Genomic DNA, 18152 nt, shown 5'->3' with positions numbered 1-18152 from the left:
CAAATGCTTTACCATTATGTTTGAGACACAGGGTCCAATTTAAAGAAAAAGTAAAAAAAAGAAATGTAAGCGATATTTGAAAGTTGTTTACAAAAATCCTCCGTCATCTAGTGATTTAAAAATAATGATCTATTGGTTACACAATAAAATGCAATTTAACTTTCCCAATATGTTTGTGTTTCCTAAAGCAGTGCTCTTTTTGTGAAACACAAGCAAAATATGAATTTTGTATTAAATATAGAATGTTTTTTAAAAAATGCATCAGTGTAATCAAATATAACTAACACTATTATAATTTTTTTTTCTTGGTTCATGTTGTAAAAATAAATGAATTTACTTCTACCAGCCTAAATGCTAAGACATTTAAGTTTAGCATCTGCAGGTATTGGGTTGTAAACCAAAGTACAATTTAATTCCAATAGTAATGAATACATAAATAAATATACATAAGCAGCTTGTTGAAAGAGAGGAAAAATCATTTACTAAAGTCAAAGTGGTTCATCTTCAGCGGACCACAGAGCTCCGTGCAAAAATGTAGTCGCATTTTTGACAGCTTGAACATAGTCGAAGTTTTTTTTTTAAAATAACCCTAACTTCGCAGGCGCGTCTGGCCTTATGAAAATGTATGTATTCTGGAGTAATTCAAAATGAGCTTGGCAAAATGGCTCAACAGGGCCCCCTTACATGCAGCAATTGCATCTGGTTTAACCGATCTTCACTTTTGTGTGAAAAAAAAGTGCCGGCACCAATTTGATTAACGCAACAGGAAGTCGGCCATTTTGGATTTTGTGCCCATTTTGGCTGTTTTACACGTTGTGTATTTTAACAAACTTCTCCTAGAGCTTTTATCAGATTAACTTCAACTTTCGGTGAGTGTCATCTTAACAAGATGGAGAATAAAACTAAATCAAATTGTGAGTTTTCGTCACATGGTGTGACCATGGCGTGGCATCCAATTTTGATGAATCACCATCAAAACAAGAGGGTGTTTCGCAGAGCTGGATATTGAGGTCAGCACTGCAAGTCTTTTCCTGTACCAGCAATTCAAAGAGCTCCAGATTTTGATGAAGCAGATTCTCTTTCTCCTGTCTGAGTTCTGATTCCTGCTCACTTGCCTCTAGAATTACAGTGTCATCTGCCACCTTTTTCTCATTTTTCATTGTCGCCACTTCCTCACTGGTCTCCTAATAGTCATCGTACAAGATGAACATTTCTTTCATCTTCTGCAGTTCTTGTCTGCTCTTCTCTTCATTCTCCTTTGCCCTCAGTTCTGCAAGGTACAGCAGAAAATGTTTCAGCTGTTGGTCATTCATCGCGTGTGCCGTTATGGTCTTTTCCTCGATATACTGCACTGTTGAGTTTAGGAGAGCTGGATTCCAAGACACACCCTGGATTCCAGCTAGATCCTGTAGAACATAGTCTAGGTCCTAAGCATCAGAGATTTCAGCCAGAAAAGAAGCTAGCTGAACAGATCTATCAGTCTGTATGTAGTGATAGTGATAGCACCACCTACTGCCAAAAGGAGGTAAGCCTCGTTTTTACAACTTTAATTCGATTTACATACAATTTTCACTGTGTGGTCTACACTTGATTGCGTGGACCGTAATGCGTGATTAGTGGGCGTGGTCCAGCGTCGGGTGACAGACGCAGGAAGTGACGTGTTTATCCTTCCTGCGATGCACAAAACAAACGCAACACGGAGCCGTTTCGCCCGGTCCCTGTTCACCCTCCACCGCGGCCGCATCAGGTCCTGAGATCGCAAGTGCTCGGGCCCGCACAGTGCTGCTCGCCGCCCTAGTTCTGGATTATGTTTCTTCTTTTATTTTTATTTCTTAATTCGTTTTCCCCTTTTAATTTCAATGAAGGTACTTCTTATCTTATCTTATCCTAAAACAGCTAACGTGAGGTGCAACTTGAAAAACGCTTTTTAAAATCGTCTTTATTGTGCAACAGACCGAATACTTCTTTTCATCCAGATGGTTTCGCGAGTCTTTGAAGATTATGGAAAAAGCAGCAGTAAGTGTTGTTAAATGACTTCCTGGGTTTTACACCAGGTATTTATTTTTCAGACAATCAGACACTCTGCTATGAGACTGGAATGTAATGATGATGAATGAGGCTCAAATGGGGCCACACTTGACCATAATATACTTGAAGGGATGCATTAAATGTCACAGGCTGATGTGGTTAAATCAAATATGATTTTTCCAAGTGTGAATTGCTCCTCTAAGCTGTATTATTTGTTATAGCACATGTCAGCACAAAATGGCCACCACATATCTTAACAATTGCTAAGCAGTTGTCGGAGGTATTAAATCTCGGGATGCCATGGCAGCCACATGTCAAAAACAGCAATAATCCACAATCCTCTCGTCCTGTCCTCTTTTGAGCCATTTCAAACCTCCCTATCTCCTTTCTTCTGTCGCTCGCCCCTTCTTTCTCCCCCTGCACTCTGCTTGCTTCTCTCTACCCCCCCCATCCATCCCTCCCTCCCTCAGCAGAACTACAGGGGCTTGCTTGTTGTCAACTTAGTGTTTTTACAGCCTGGCATTAGCACAGGGCAGCATTCAGTCAGGACCCTGCATTCACTTTGCCTTCCACTATAATTCACATGCTCATGTGAGAGTGCCGCCTTCGCTACTACTCACCGAATGACCCTGATTGAGCATCGTTGGCCTTTTGACAGCTCCACAGACCATTTCACACTTCCTATAAAAAACTTCGAGCCTTACAACAACCTCTTTTATACATTTTTATTTGTCACATATAACAGCGCACATGACAACAGCATGGATCTGATGAAGCGCCGCCGTAGTGAGTTTTCCTACTGGAGGGTCAGGACGATTTGTTCGACTTTAACAAGCAGGGAAGGTGGGGAGGTAAATGTTGTTTACTCTAACGCTACCATCATTTGGGAGACACCAAATGATGAAACAATAATTGTGTCGTGTGTAGTGCACAGACTGTATACGCTACTGTATTTTCCAGTGTCTGTCAGCCACGATATGCTTGCACAGAGAGCAATAAAAAAAAAATCTGAAGGTGGAGGGAAAAATGAATCTTAGGTCTAGTGGGGCTCAGGAGCTGGTGCAATCCTCTTGACTCCCCCGTCTCTCCCCCACTCTCACTCCTCGAGTAAAACACACAATACGCTCTTGGCTGACTGGTTTCCTCGGCTGTGAAAACGCGTTCTCTTCTGGGAGCCATGCTGTATTAGATGCATGTAGATTGATAATCGACGGGGGTAAACATAATTACATCGCCTTAGAAATTAATGAACGCATTGATCGCCCACTCTAAACATAATAAGCATATTTTTCTTTAAGCCACCGAACTCTCAGGCGACGGGCCTGATTATATCATGCTTTCACAATTTGCAATATTGTTTCCCACAGTTAGTTCTTTCAAAGATGTTGCCAATAGTTGCGGGCTGGATTTTAAACACTGATGTTGTTGGCATCTTTGAAGTGCCTTTCAGTGTCCAGATGAAAATTCATGCAGGGAGAAATGTGATAAGCTAATGATGTCTCCAGAGACTGGAGTGAATATAACCATGGGATAAACATTTCTGCATATCTGAGTGGACTTTTTCCCCATACCCTCCTTCAGCATAGTTTGGGGTCTTGAACAGCAGCAGATGGACAGAGGAGGCTTTGATGTGTTCTGGGGTTATGTGTATCTGCAGCGTTATCAAGGTACACAAGCGTGTAGAGTAAATATACCACGCCAGAAACTCTGGGAAGGTCTCTGGGCAAGGCAGAGAAGGGGAATTTCCACTTTAGAGAGGGTGTAGGCTGAAATATTTCTCTGCAATTATGCACTGTGGACCTCAGATATGTACAATATATCCTCACCAAAATTACACGCTGGTTTAAAAACACGATCATTTTCCCAGTTTTTATTGATATTTAAATAATTCAAGCCAAAAAAACTGGATACCATGTACATTTCTTATAAACAGGCATATTTCAGGGATTATGAATTTGGTAACCGTAGAGCTTTCCTGCAGCAAGGAAGGAAGTGAAGCCTTGAAAGTTAATGCGAACTATACCTACAGGTGCCTCTGTGTTGTTCTTATAAAACCTCAGTGTGAAGAAAGGCAGCGTTGGAGCAAACTGTGTTATTATGCCCGCAATGCATAATTAGGACAATATTGTACTGCATGAAGTAATTCTGTAGTTCTTCAGAATGGTGAGGGAAAAAAAACGAGTTACAAAGAGAGACAATCTGCTGCTTCCTCCTACAGCAAGATAAAGACACAGACAGTGGTCTTGAAGCCACATGAAGAGCCGCTCAGGTTACATCCAAACCACTGTGTTTTAATTTTTCAAACTAAAGCAATTTCTGTTCTCATTCAGTTTTAATCCCCGTCCATACAAACGCGCCTGAAGGCATGCACATCCCGCCGGACACAGGAATGTCGCAGATTGCTCGAATAATAGCTTGTGTCATACGCATGTTGTTTTATTGTAAAATGCAGAACAACCGTTAGCGAAGAGAAAAGGGTCAGCAATGCGTGTAATTGATCATCCATGTTGTGTTCAACATCGGTAACTGAGGCTAATGCCGATTTTTTCTTCTTCCGTAAATTGGTCATGTGATTGGAGCCTGACCAATCAGCAAAGGCTAAATTGTGACGGAAAAGATCCAATCAGCAAGCGGTTGTGAACGTCTACGTCATCGTTTCCAAACATCTCTGTTTATGTCTGTCAAGACTAAAACGTGGCCCCAGAGTTTTCAAACTAAAACAGGGCGAGCAGCGTTTGCAAACTTTTTAGCATATTTAAAACTGAGGAGTGGTGTGGACGTCAGGCGTATCCGTAGCAGAGTTGATGTGGTGTCAAACGAAAATGTAGTAATGTGGATGTAGCCTCCATCTCCAGGCCTAAACCTCACGGAGCTGTTTGAATAAACTGGACAGAAGGTGAAAGCAAAGCAAAGTAGCAGTGCAGCACATTTGTGGGAACTTCTGCACCAGTGTTGAGACAAACCTTCTGAGCCATGCTTCATTCTCATGGTGGAAAAAAACGTCAGTGTGTTCAGCTGCTGAATAATAACATTCCATGATCCCTTGTTTATAAAATCACCAACTGTTTATTTGTTCTATGGTTTAATTTCCGAAACACGGAGACAGTGAATCATGTAAATTTAAATAACAGCTAGAAAAATTGAGGAACTCTACATTTTACACGAGAGGCAAGAGGAAGGCGCATTACAGATAGTTCACTATTCCACTTTCAGAAGCTGAGATTTAATTAAGCTTCATTTTAAAGTACTTTTCGATGAAGTACAATCAGTTTTTTCTCTCTATTTTACATCTCACTACTGCTCCGTTATTTTTTCAGACAACAATGAGCAAATCAAATTAACACGCAGGATAATAGCTTGAGCATATTTGCCTATAGGCCCATTGAAGTGTCTGTCATTTTATCCCCATTCGTGTGCCAGGAAGAGACATTCCGGAGCGCTGCACCAACAGCAAAACATGTCCATCAAGGAGACAATAAGAATAGGCCGTTTCCTCTAAATTCACTCAATCAATAATTCATGCCGTGCACAGAAGCTTGATTTATGAAGGAATTAAATGTTGTGGACTGGGCCTCGCATCGGCCGTCCATCTCAGGGACGTCGCGGCTGAAATTAAACATGAAAGGCAAACACAGAACAACCAAATCATCTCACGGAGAGAGCTGACGTATCAGGAGACTCGAAGTGGCACGTGCGCCAGACGGCCCGATTGCACAAAATGACATCGGTGATTTGAACAGGAGCCACATGATTTGTTGGGAAAGTTTTTCATGAGCTGCCTGCGTTGGAGTGGGTTCAGCAGAAGTCAAAGAGCGATATTAAAAGTAGAGGCCGAGATCAAAGCGAAATGTGCACCTGCTGACCTGCTGGATCTGGTGACTCCTGTTTGCCTTTATGATCCTCGCTTTGCCTATAAAGTAACATGGAAAACACAGAACATGACAGCTTTAGTATTTCCCCAGCCAAACTGAAACCTGAAATTTCTCCCTAGTCAGGAATTTATATTACCGTCCTGTGGCGGAACATTGTGTAGCTACTCTACTTTCAAAGGACAAAGCATTTGTCCTCAGCTTCAAGATAATAGTACATAATAGTAACAGATGATTATCTGCAATGCTAGCAGACCCGCTGTCATGATTTGTGGAGCTCCGGAGCACGTCATAAACCCTCTGAAGACCACAAACATTGATCTATTTCATTTTATCACCTCCTTTTTTTTTTTTACAACCCCCATTTTGTAGTTTACTATTACTTGACTGTCGCATTGTAAATTTCAACATTTAGCAGAAGCTAATGTTCTATTATGTTTGTATTTCTCTCCGAAAGTGAAAACTAGCGAAGTATGCAAGCTTCGTAACATTAGCTCAAGTGGACACCCAACCTGACGTTACCCATTTGTTCATGAATTTCTGTTTTAAAGTTTTGAGTTTGACATTTCGGCCAGGGCCATTTAGATTTAAAAAAACAGAAGTGTGGTTCCTTCTGCTGTTCGTGCGGAAGCTTACAGGTTGCAGGTACTTCTGCTTCACTTTCTGGACCTGCAGTATACTTTGACTGGTTGTTTTTCATATTACTAAAACAGTAAACTTGTTTTTTAGGGATGCCAGCCAGGTTTCTCTCCTAGCATACAAGATTTGTCGATTTTCACCCTCACAAATAATATACACATAAAATACATATTGTCACAGTACATCTATTTTTATACATCGTCAATGCCACAGGACATGGCAGTTGGTATCACTAATTCATTTCTTTGGCGAACACTATTGTAGGAGGCACTATCACTACAAGACGTAAATAATATAAAAACAAATAAATAAATAATAAACACAGATCAACAAAAACTTGATATCTATGTAAATGTTCATTTTAAATTCAGGAGGTAACTTTAGCTTAACAGCAGCTTTGGAGACAATGAGGCCATTGTGGAGTAAAAGCTTAAACATAAGCACAAGAAAAAGACAACAAAGTCAGACAATTGATTGGTTAGTATCCGTTATCTATTGAAAGTTCACAAAACATTAGCAAACATTTGTTACCACATTCAACTACTGCTCACATACCAGACCAAGCATAAGGATTTACTGAGCGAGGATGTGACTCATTACTTATGGATTGAACCTTTCTAAGAGTAAGACTGTGATCATTTTTCTTTTAAAAGTTTTCAGCAGCCTGACTGTGGAAGATAATTATGTCTGAGAGAGAGAGAGAGAGAGAGAGAAGCAGAGAGAGAGAGAGAGAAGCAGAGAGTGTGTGTTTGAGAAAGAGAGATAGAAAGAAAAAAACAGAGGGGGGGGGGGGGGCAGAGAGAGAGAGACAGACAGTGAGAGAGAGAAAGAGAGGGAGGTGGGTAGACAGGAGAGGGAGAAACAACACACACGCATAGTGTGTGTCCAGCAAAACACAACAAAATATTTTAATATTATTCCCTGTGTATAGCCTGTACAGTAGGTGTGTGAGCGCGTCCTTGCCACCAGTTATGATAATGAAAAGCGTGTGCGCGCACAGAGGTGGTGAGCAGAGTGCTGCACGACCACATGCACGACCATGTGTGCGTGCGTGCGTGCGTGTGTGTGTGTGCGTGTGGCCCTGCTGAATCAGGTGGCCATTAACCATGAAGTCAGATGAAATGACTTCGGATGTCAGTGCGCGTGTAAACACCTCAAATCACTGCGAGAGAAGTAGAAGTCAGGACGGGACGGAGCTCTTCGCTCGGGGCTAATTATCCAGCAGTAATTAAAAAAAGGAAAAGCCATCGAAAAGAGGCAGCAGGGTTATAGTGGTCGTAAAATATCCTGGAGAAGGGTCCAGATAGATAATAAGGCCCTGCGGGGACACGCTGCGACCCTGAGGATACAGTCCCACATCCAGGAATATTAAAGCCGCGTGTCCCTGTGCGTGTGTATGTGTGTGTGTGTGTGTGGGGGGGGGGGGTATTTTATTTATTGAGGCATGTGACTCCGGGCTTTTTGTGATTAAAATGGCAGCTCAGACATCGCGGACGTCGGGTGAGGTGTAGTGCCAGGCGGAGGGCACGCAGGGGTAAAAGTGCGCGGAGAGACAAACTATTTTCTGCAGTGAGGGAGGAGGAGGATCTGTGGCCGGGAGCCATCCGAGGAGCTGCTGGAGGAGATGCATTCTTTATTCTGAGGAGGGGGAGGAGGGTGAGAGAGAGAGAGGGAGGGAGAGAGAGAGAGGGGGAGAGAGAGAGAGAGAGAGAGAGAGGGAGGGAGAGGTGAGCAAGGCACACACGTCGCACTATCAACTGAGCCCATCTAAGAAAACAACTCGCAGGGAGTCCGGCTCTGCGGATCTGCGCTGCGTAAAATTACCACCAAGTTTGAGCGCCCGACCGGAGGAGCGCAGCGCACGGACGCGGCTGGCCGTCATGGCCCCTGGCGGATCAGGCTCAGGCGGCGGACACCTCGGCGAGTGCGGAGCGGGAGAAGTGGACGCTGCGATCGCCCTGCCGCCGCTTCGCTTGCTGCTGCAGACAGTGTTGAGTTGAAGGCGCAGCGGCTCCGTTTGCCGTGTGGAGCTTGGGCAAGTACAACAACAAAAAAAAAAAAAGAGAGAGAGAAAGAAAGAAAGAAAGAAGGGAGAAAAGTGCGGACGGAGCGGACGCGCAGCCACGACCGCGGGGCTTGGGGGACGCAGGCGGGCAAGGCGGGGGAAATATGCTGTTTTGTGGACTCGCCGGGTCCGAGCTGGTGCTGATCGGAACCGAGGATCCACGGTGTCACCGAGCGGAGCTTTGCAGCGGCACCGCTTGAAGGACAGACGCGTAAAGACAGCGGGGGGAAGTTGAACGCGGTCGCAGGGTTTTATAATGGATAAAGGCTCGCCAAAGGTACGGTGGATGTTTCTCTGTAACCCGGGACGCAGACATGTAGAGGAGACAATATGAGATTTAGCCTTGGCTTAAGTTCTGTCTCAATCGACTACTTTTCCAATTCAAATCGGATTTAAATGTCGCCTTTAAAATATGCACCTCATCCTAAAAAACCAAAGCGTTCTGCGGGCACAGATATTCACAAACTGACTGCTCCACCAATTCCCACTCACTTTTATAGATTAATTAAAAATCTTGGTCTATGTATTTACAGGCTGATTATAGACGTGTATGTCTCCCAGTTACATATTAGAGCGCCACAAAGCGCACAGCTCCACATTTCTCACCCCGGAGAAAACCTGAGTCTTTTTCCTTTTTTTTCTCTTCTCCTTTCACTCTCAATGCACTGCACGGTTTTCAATTCCCCCTTTGAAATAATTCATTCAAATGAACACCGCTCGCTGGGCCGACTTTGAAGTATACCTGATCCGCCTCTTATCGCCCCTTTAAGACCCTATCCATTTTAAACTTTTAATTGCGTTTCTGTCGCCAAATCCACTCCTAATCGGATTGTCCTGGCCACATAGCTATCTCCGCGTTCATCTGGCGGCGAGGAACTGTGCTCCCTCATCTGGAAATTAAATAAAAAGAGAAGGGAGGGAGAGAAAAAAAAAAAGAAGTCTTTTCGATGCACTTTCCCTCCTTGATCCATGCGTGTCCACAGTTTATCAGCCCGGGTGTTTGCCGAACCAGGTCTTCTTGATGCCGTGCCTCGTTTTAAGGTTATTATTTGGGTTCCCAGTCACATTTTATTCATGCAGCTATAATAATCTTGATGCTGCTGCCTTCTGCTGTTGATTCTGCTGCTGTGGCAGCACATTTCATCGCCTCATGTGCTTGCTTATTCCCCCCCCCCACCCCCACCCCTGAAGCTTATTTGATTAAATTTAGCTCTTTCAATTTAGAAAAGTAGATCACAGATGTGTGTCAAAGGATTGTTTCTCCATCTCTGCCACAATGAGCCAGCGTTGGCACAGCATCTCGTCCACACAACAACACAGGGAATTTGGAGAAGCTCGCAGGCAAATGGTTAGAATCACTAATGTTTATAACCAACTTTTAAAATTCTCGCATCTTGTTCTTTTCTTCTGAAAAAAATATTCTGTACCAATTGCTGCCTGACATTTGAAATCTAGCTTGAAAAAAAGAAATGGACTGATTCAGGAATCGTATGTGCTCTGGGAGTTGTGTTGCTCAGTGGCTGCTCCAGGCTTGACAAACCCGGTAGGACACCTTAATCCACGCTCATGGCTGTTCCTGTGTTTAAGATTGAACCCATCCTACCCATTATTGTGTGTCATCTAACTCCGGCCTAGGGAGTGGAGGTGAGGGGGGGGGGGGGGGGGGTTCAGTTAAGCTGAAAGCAACCGATGACAAACAGTATCTTTCAATCATGTGGGGGGAGACGGAGGGGAGGGGGGGTGGTGTTTGATGGGTCATAAAACTTGGAATAATGGATCTAGGGTTCTACTGTAATCCGGTGGCCTTGTGCTTTACCACTGGCCACCCCATGTTGAAAAACGGCCTGTATTGATCATTTATCGCAGTCGGGAGAACTAAATTATTTTCCAATCCCATTTCATTTGACAGCGTGTGTATGTCACTCTGGCGAGGGGAGTGGGCTGATATGCAGGGGGTCTCTATTCCTCGACTGTCCCCCCCTTTGTTTTGTAATTCCTCTCCACACAGCTTTAAATCTGGAGTTTGATGATGGTGTGTTCAGGCCCGACACGTAATAACTAACTCCTCCTTAGGCCACCAGCAAAACAATCCACTCTGTTTACTGTAAGCGCTTTGTTTACTCGTGTACCTCTGCCCACAAGACAGTCGTAACTTGTTTTGTTTTTTTTTCCCCTTCCAAGAAATATCCTGTGCATCCATGTTGGCCCGCAAAGGGCAGATGTATTATTAGCCTTATCTCTTTTTAGCAATTCTTCCATTAAGCAACCGTGATGTTGTTGAGAACCTCTGCGAATCCATGACTCTCTGTCCTTGCAGTGGTCTATTCCCTCCTTTGATAGAGCAGAAGGGATGAAAAGCCCTCTTTATGTCTGCGAAACCGGATGTGCAAAGAGCTGTTCTGAATATTTATCAGATGGTTTGAGTCTTTTTTTTAAATATCAAGTGCATAATTTGAGATCAGCATTGAACGGTATGTTGTGTGACTCTGTCTTTGTGTTTGGGGGAGAAGGGCAGGGGGAGAGAGAGAGGGAAACACAGTTGGTATGCGTGTATGTTTGTATGTCAAATAAAGAGACAGAGGAAGAAAGGGAAAGGAGAAGCCCTTTTTCCCCCCCAAGAACAGGCCACCCCTGAAAATACTAATCTAGCATTTCTTTGTTTTCCCACAGGTCTCTGGATCCAAATGTCACCCCCCTTGGACTCTGCCCCAGTTGGGGACCAGCAGTGTGTGACGGACAGGCAAGTGGAGCCTGTGGTGGCTCTCTTCTGCGTGGCTTCAAATTGGCCCTGGCTGAGCTCTGCATGGGTGAACGAGTGAAGAGTCCTGCTATGGTCTGATGTCTCAGCATGGATGGAGTCAGTCAGAGGACTGGCCACCACTAATGAGACCATCGCTCTTCAGCTGAGGACTAGCATTTACAGGATTACTCCCACGGTTTCCTGCTCTTTTCCCAGCTAACTGCATCATTATTTAACTCTCCTCATTGGACTTTTCCTGAGTCTAGTTTTCAGTGGATATATATATATACGTCATTGCTTTTTTTCCCCCACCCAGTTCTTTTTATTGTTGTTTCCACCTTCCCATTTTTTTTCCACTATGGAGTTTCTGGCTGGACCCTGGAATAAAGATTGGGCTTCATTCTTGCAGTTTTGGTTGACTGTCATACTAAGCCTCCAAATGCAATTCAGCCCAGTTGCCACTTGCCCGGATGAGTGTCGTTGTGACAAATTATTTGTGTACTGCAATGAACGCAGCCTGACATCAGTGCCTCTTGGGATAGAGGAGGGCTTCAAGGTCCTCTACCTACATAACAACCAGATCAACAGTGCTGGCTTCCCTATGGAACTTCACAATCTGGCCTCTGTGGAGACAGTCTATCTCTATGGCAACCAGCTGGACGAGTTTCCGATCAATTTGCCCAAAAACACCAAGATCTTGCACCTCCAGGAGAACAATATCCAAACGATCTCCAAGGCAGCCCTGGCTCAGCTAACTAAATTAGAGGAGCTGCACCTTGATGATAACTCCATCTCCACAGTGGGGGTGGAAGAAGGCGCCTTTAGGGAGGCATTAAGCCTCAAACTCCTTTTCCTCACCAAGAACCACTTAAGCAGCGTTCCCATTGGCCTTCCTGAGGACCTGAAGGAGCTGCGGTTGGATGAGAACCGCATTGCTATCATTGCAGAGGAGGCCTTCCAGAATGTGACGCGCCTGCAGCGCCTCCTGCTGGATGGGAACCTGTTGACGGATGAGGGCATTGCGCCAGGGACCTTCCAGGACCTAGCCAACCTCCGCGAGCTGGCTCTGGCCCGCAATTCACTCACTTTCCCCCCTCCCCTCCTACCCAGCCAGGCACTGGTCAAACTCAACTTGCAGGAGAACCAGATTAACCAGATCCCTGTTGCAGCGTTCGCTGACCTAAACAGGCTGGAAAAACTGGATGTCTCCGGCAACCAGCTCCAGACTCTAACACAGGGTGTGTTTGACGGCCTGTCAAGCCTAAGGCATCTCATAGTCCGTAACAACCCCTGGCACTGTGACTGTGCAGTGAAATGGGTGGTGGTGTGGCTCAAGTCTTTGCCCACCGCCATCAACGCCCGGGGGTTTGTGTGCCTGAGTCCAGACAAGGTGCGTGGCATGGCAATCAGAGAGCTCACGCTGGATATTATTGAGTGCCCAGTTGAAGCCGATCAGCCACCCTGGCCCACACTCCGCTCTACACCCCCTCCCCCACCCACCACCACCCCTATCACCACCATGATCTCCAATGTCATCACAACATCCGTCCCTTACTACTTTGACTCACCCTCCCCACCCTTACCCCCAATCCATATTAACCCTCCTGGCCCCCTTCCTCCGTATGAGGACCCCCTTCAGATCTCCTTCAATGTGGTCAACGCCACCAATATTGAGGTTAGCTGGGATTCCTATTTCACTGTCACAGGCTACAAGGTCACTTGGGTCAAAAGGGGCCAAACCCAAATAAACGAAGGAATGCGGGAGCAGACGGTGAGTGGGGGCCGGCGGCATATTAGCCTCCTTGACCTGGAGCCCCGGTCTGTGTATCGGATCTGTGTACACGTGCTGGACACCCTTAACTCCTACAGGCCTGGAGAGGATACTATATGCTCCGAGGCCAGGACCAAGCCTGCTTTGTCATCTAAGATTCCTGGTAGAGACCAAGCTCCTCAGGAGAGCATCAATTCAACTCTGCTAATGGCTGGGATCATAGGTGGGGCGGTTCTTATCATCCTGGTAACGCTGCTCAGTCTGTTCTGCTGGCATATGCACAGGAAGAGCCGGTCAGCTTCGACCAAGTGGAAATACAACCGCGGCAGGAGAAAAGACGACTACTGCGAGGCAGGAACCAAGAAGGATAACTCCATTCTGGAGATGACTGAGACCAGTTTTCAGATAGTGGCGCTGAACAATGAGCAGCTTCTCAAGGGAGATTTCCGCATTCAACCCATCTATACGCCCAATGGGGGCATTGGATTTAGAGAGTGTCACCTCAGTAACAACAGTATAGTCTACTGCAAGAGCAGCAACGTGCCCAGTACAGAGTTCTGCCAAACGTGATGCAGCAGCAAACAGTACAGAGGCATTCACACATACATACACACAGACAAGAAACCCTTCACAATACATGCATAAATACACACACATACACTGTTTGTGTAGACAACAAAAAACATAAAAAACCTAGTGAAATATAACTGTACTATATATATTTCCAAGTTCTGTCTACAATGTAATTTATACTGTGGATAATAATGTTGGATTCTCTGCTATCTTTTTTATTCTTAGAAAAGAGATACAAGTGTTTCTTTTTTTATAATCAGCAGGGTTTTGAAAGTTGTTTTAATGGTCAGTACTGTACATGAACATGGATTTGTACAATCACGGCACCCTGGGTGTAGCTTCTGACAAACGCTGTCGGCCTTGGAAATGTTGGGGGGCTTTTAGGGCTGGGATCCTTTGCTAACCACAGAAGCAAAAAATGGCCTTTTTACGCTTTGACACAGTGAAAACACTCCCCAGTACAACAGAACAGTAGTAAAGACAACACAGCACAGGGGAAATCCAAACACGGCTGATTAGAGCGCTGTGGAAATAAAGCACTGGTTCATAGGTGGCATGTTGTAAAAAAGAATTGAAGTGCACTTTTCTTATTAACGGAAGCACGGCAGGAAATGAGCAGTGGTGGGGATCACATGTAAGGGACTGTGGCTGCTTGTGTTAGGGAGAATGTCACTGGTGCTGTTAGAAAGCCTGCTCTGAGATTTCCCTAAAGTACCCTAACACCAAAAGTATCTTTGTTCGGTTGTTTTACAACCGAACAAAGGTGCGCTTAGTTAAGGGATGCGTTTGGAAAACTCTGGGAAAGAGCACATTTTCAGTTTTTCTGGTGAGGACGTGCAATTATTAACATGAGCTTAAAAAGCAACAAAGGATTATTGTCCCTAATGAGGTGCATGGATGTGCTGAGACATCCAGAGCCTTTTGAAGAAATTCTCTCATTTGTTCTGCTTCTTTTTTTTAATGCATTTTTCCTCTGTTTGGGCAAGTGAGGCCACAAGGGGGCAGTTTCTCTCATCGTCATGTGTGGGACAGAGGAACAGAGGGCGAGACAGAGGGATCACTTTACCGCCACCATTCCCTTTGAGTCCATTACACAGACAGCATTACTCATGGTCAAACAGCATTGTTTGGAGTATTATTGCTCATCGAGCTACTTAATGATGTGGAAACATTAAAAACTAACTGTGTTTTCTGTGTTTGGTGGCTAAATAATATGGATTTTCACCGCTGTGGTCTATCATGAGGGGGGGGCCCTGTTCCTCTGTGTTTGTGTGTGTGTGCATGGAGTGTGTGATGAATTTACAGAGGACAAACACATAATGCTAATTAAACACCCACTTATTTCAGCCTTGTCTCAGCGTTCATTAGGCTTTTTGATAAATTAGGAAATTACAACAATGAGATCGCACTCCACCCATAATCCTCGCAGTGCACAGTTGTGACTGAGCAGCTCATCTCGCCTCCCATCATTTATCCTTTTGTCTCCGACTATGAGACTGTCTCCTTCATTTATGGTTTGCACACCTGAACAATGCACAAGCTCACCTCCCCTACATTAGTTCCCGCAATGACGACCCTCAAACCGTTTCCCCTCGCTTCCTGTGTTTTCCCCGTCCCTGGTCTGTCTCGCTGTCTCCCTGTCCGTCACCGCACCTCTGATCCCTGCGGGGGTCTCAATTAAAAGAGTTTTCCCTGCCCCCCAGCTCATGGGTGGTGTAGGCAGCTCTTTGCATGTGAGGTGCCAGTGAGAGGTCTTCATTATGCACTTCTTAAGGAGACTTTATTTGATTTGACAAGATTTTATTTTGAGGGGCCAAGCTTACAGAATTCCCACCGCCGACCCCGTCGCTCACCCCCCCTCCCCTGCTCATAATCCTCGACCAAAAAAGGGAGAAAAATATGTAGACCTTATTTTCACTTGGCTGCGTGGAGCTCACACTGGGAGAGCGAGTGTGTTAACTCTTTGTGAGGCTGCTTGAACTGAATGACTGCAAACTAGGCCAAACAATTTACAGTGAAATGATTTTTAAGGGCTTGTACTTGAGTTACTCCTGAGTGTCGAGATTATCTCTGAGAGGATTTACCTCAGAGGTCAGAACATCTCAAAAGTAACTGCACTTACCGTAACTTCAGCAATAGCTCCGACCACGACTTTAATTTGAAGTGGTCCACAGTTAAATTTTGATCAAGCAAACGAATATTCATGAACACAGCTAATTAATGAAATGATCTATATTCACATTATGCTGTTGTGTCCTAGAGTCTTATTTGTATTGACAAATATTCTATTAATTGGGGCTTCATTTCTGTAACTTTTATTTCAGGCAATTGGCAACAGCTTGAAAAAACTAAATCTATTTATTGATAAAAAATTTAAGAAGAAGGTTAACAAAAGTTCAACTATTCTCATGTCTGTATGCTAAATATGAAGCTACCACTCCAAGCCACTCATCTTAGCTTAGCATAAAGACTGGAAACAGGAGAAAACAGCGAGCCTGGCTCTTTCTTGCCATGAAACCACATTGTGTCAGTTTTCTACATTCGCGTTTGCACGCATTAAACAAAAAAGATATATTATATGTTAATCTGTGAGCTTTAAAATTGCTGGAAGGCAGTTTTTTTTTGTTTTTTTTACCTTTGGAGAGACAGGTTCATATTTGCCTTACAGACATGAAAGTGGGTTAAATTTTCTCTGTCTTGGGAATTGGTGAAGCAAATTGTTCTTAAAGTGGGAAAATTAAAATAAACGGAATTATATAGGAATGAAGTTAATTTAGTAATGATCTCATTCCCCTGGCAAATTACATACGCTTTAAAGGCTAAAACTTTTACCATGAATACATTTTAATACAAGACTTGTGTAGATGTTTTTATTTTCATGTTGGGTTTACTGTTACTGTGATCTTCTGTGGTTACCAAAGCATCTCCACTTTTTATTTTACTCCTTTTCTACTAATGTCCACATATCAGCACACCCAGTACACGGACCCACCAGGTTGCCCTGGCCTGCGTGTTGATTTACCCTGCTTAACAATCATGAAGCTAACTAGCTGAGCACCTAACCCATCAACGGTTCACCAGCTGACCATAACCCCCACGCGGAGACACATTTACATAAGATTTCCTTTGAAGATTAAAGCCCTCTCTCGAGTCACATGCTGACATGTCAGGTCAAACTATTGCACCATATATTATCTCCCCCCATGTCTGTGAATGTGTAACGGAGACAGATATTTGCCTTACCTTTTATGCAGGACTGAATGATTAGCTCGAGAGAGTTTTGAGTAGGAGGAGGAAAAGGAGCGAGGAAAAAGAGAAAAGATGAGACACAAAGAGACGGCAGAACAGAAAGCACATTTCTCCAACAGATTGCAGCCACGGTGGCAACAATAACAGTATTAACAAGGAGAACAACACTAAACATGACACAGAGTAGCTAACGAGAGACTGTTCATCCATAGTGCCAGACCTTAAGCGGTGCATGGATAAGGATTCAACCGGGAACGGGAAGGAGCATGGTGTTTGCGTCGCAGCGTACATTACTCTTAATTTTCTACTTGCTTGATGAAAGAACGCGGCAGCAGCGCCGTGACCAATGGAATTACACAAAATGTATTAGAGTCTGCAAGCGTCGGTTTATTACTGTTTCAGGGTGCCGAGAAGTAATTTCCCTTAAAGCTCATTGATTCACGTTGAAATAATTATGTTCAATCACCGAGAGGTCAGTTCAGACTAAACACACAAGAGGCTGAAACCGAATACGTTTTTAAGTCATCTTTTCTTCCTATAGGCAAAACCCTTCACTGCAAATAGCGATTATAGCCAGTGACATTCATTCAAGGATTTTTGCATGTACTGTATTTAGCTTCGTAGCCTTTCATTTTGTCATACCAGGTTTTGAACTTTAAAGTTTGTTTGTTTTTTTTGTGTTTTTCCAAGCAATCACCCAGTGGTGGTTGAGATACAGTATGAGCTGGAACTTTACAGTGCATGTAAAACAGCTGGGTCGGGATACTCTGCCATTCTGGCTTCTCATCGAGACGATCGCAGTGTTAACGTTGGCCATCCACACCGAGACGTTTTCTTAGGAACCAAAGTTAAATTTCTGTTCTCATGACGAAATATTGATGTTGTTCCATGTATGTGCCTTGAGGTTGAACTTACAATGTAAAGTCCTTGAAACCTTTAAATGTTTTTGCACAAACTGTAAATACTTAAGTGAAGCTTTTTGAAAATAAAAGAGCCATTGGATTTGAGCGATCACTCCTTTTCATTCAGAAAGAAAAAGAAAAAACATTCCCTGTATTTAACAAAGAAATTGAAGTTTACTGTGTGTGTGCTAATGAACGATCTGACATTCTTTTTCTTTTGAATTAGTTTTGTGCTTAAGTGTTTTTACAGAAACCCAGATAAGTCTATTTTGTGTCAGACACTGGGGATTCTGGGTCAAAGATTTGTGCTGCACCA

The 18152-nt window shown here is 44.0% G+C and overlaps 1 protein-coding gene across 2 annotated transcripts in view; it reads left to right on the top strand.

Moving 5' to 3' along the window:
• The window catches only part of flrt2 (fibronectin leucine rich transmembrane protein 2), a 48017-nt gene extending 30076 nt beyond the window's left edge, over positions 1-17941 (top strand). The window contains exons 1-2 of one of the 2 annotated variants that reach the window (XM_034579859.1): positions 8210-8878; positions 11272-17941. In XM_034579859.1, coding sequence (XP_034435750.1) covers positions 11700-13682 — 1983 coding nt within the window. In that variant the 5' untranslated portion in view covers positions 8210-8878; positions 11272-11699 and the 3' untranslated portion in view covers positions 13683-17941. Of the gene's footprint in view, positions 1-8209; positions 8879-11271 lie in introns of those variants that run through there. The other variant, XM_034579860.1, reaches the window with a different exon arrangement.
• Positions 17942-18152: the final 211 nt, after the last annotated feature.

The sequence above is a fragment of the Hippoglossus hippoglossus genome, chromosome 24 (genome assembly GCF_009819705.1).
Source record: "Hippoglossus hippoglossus isolate fHipHip1 chromosome 24, fHipHip1.pri, whole genome shotgun sequence".
NCBI classification, from domain to species: domain Eukaryota; kingdom Metazoa; phylum Chordata; class Actinopteri; order Pleuronectiformes; family Pleuronectidae; genus Hippoglossus; species Hippoglossus hippoglossus.
The sequence above is the reverse complement of the archived record's forward strand: the minus strand, read 5'-3'. Positions and strand labels throughout refer to the sequence as shown.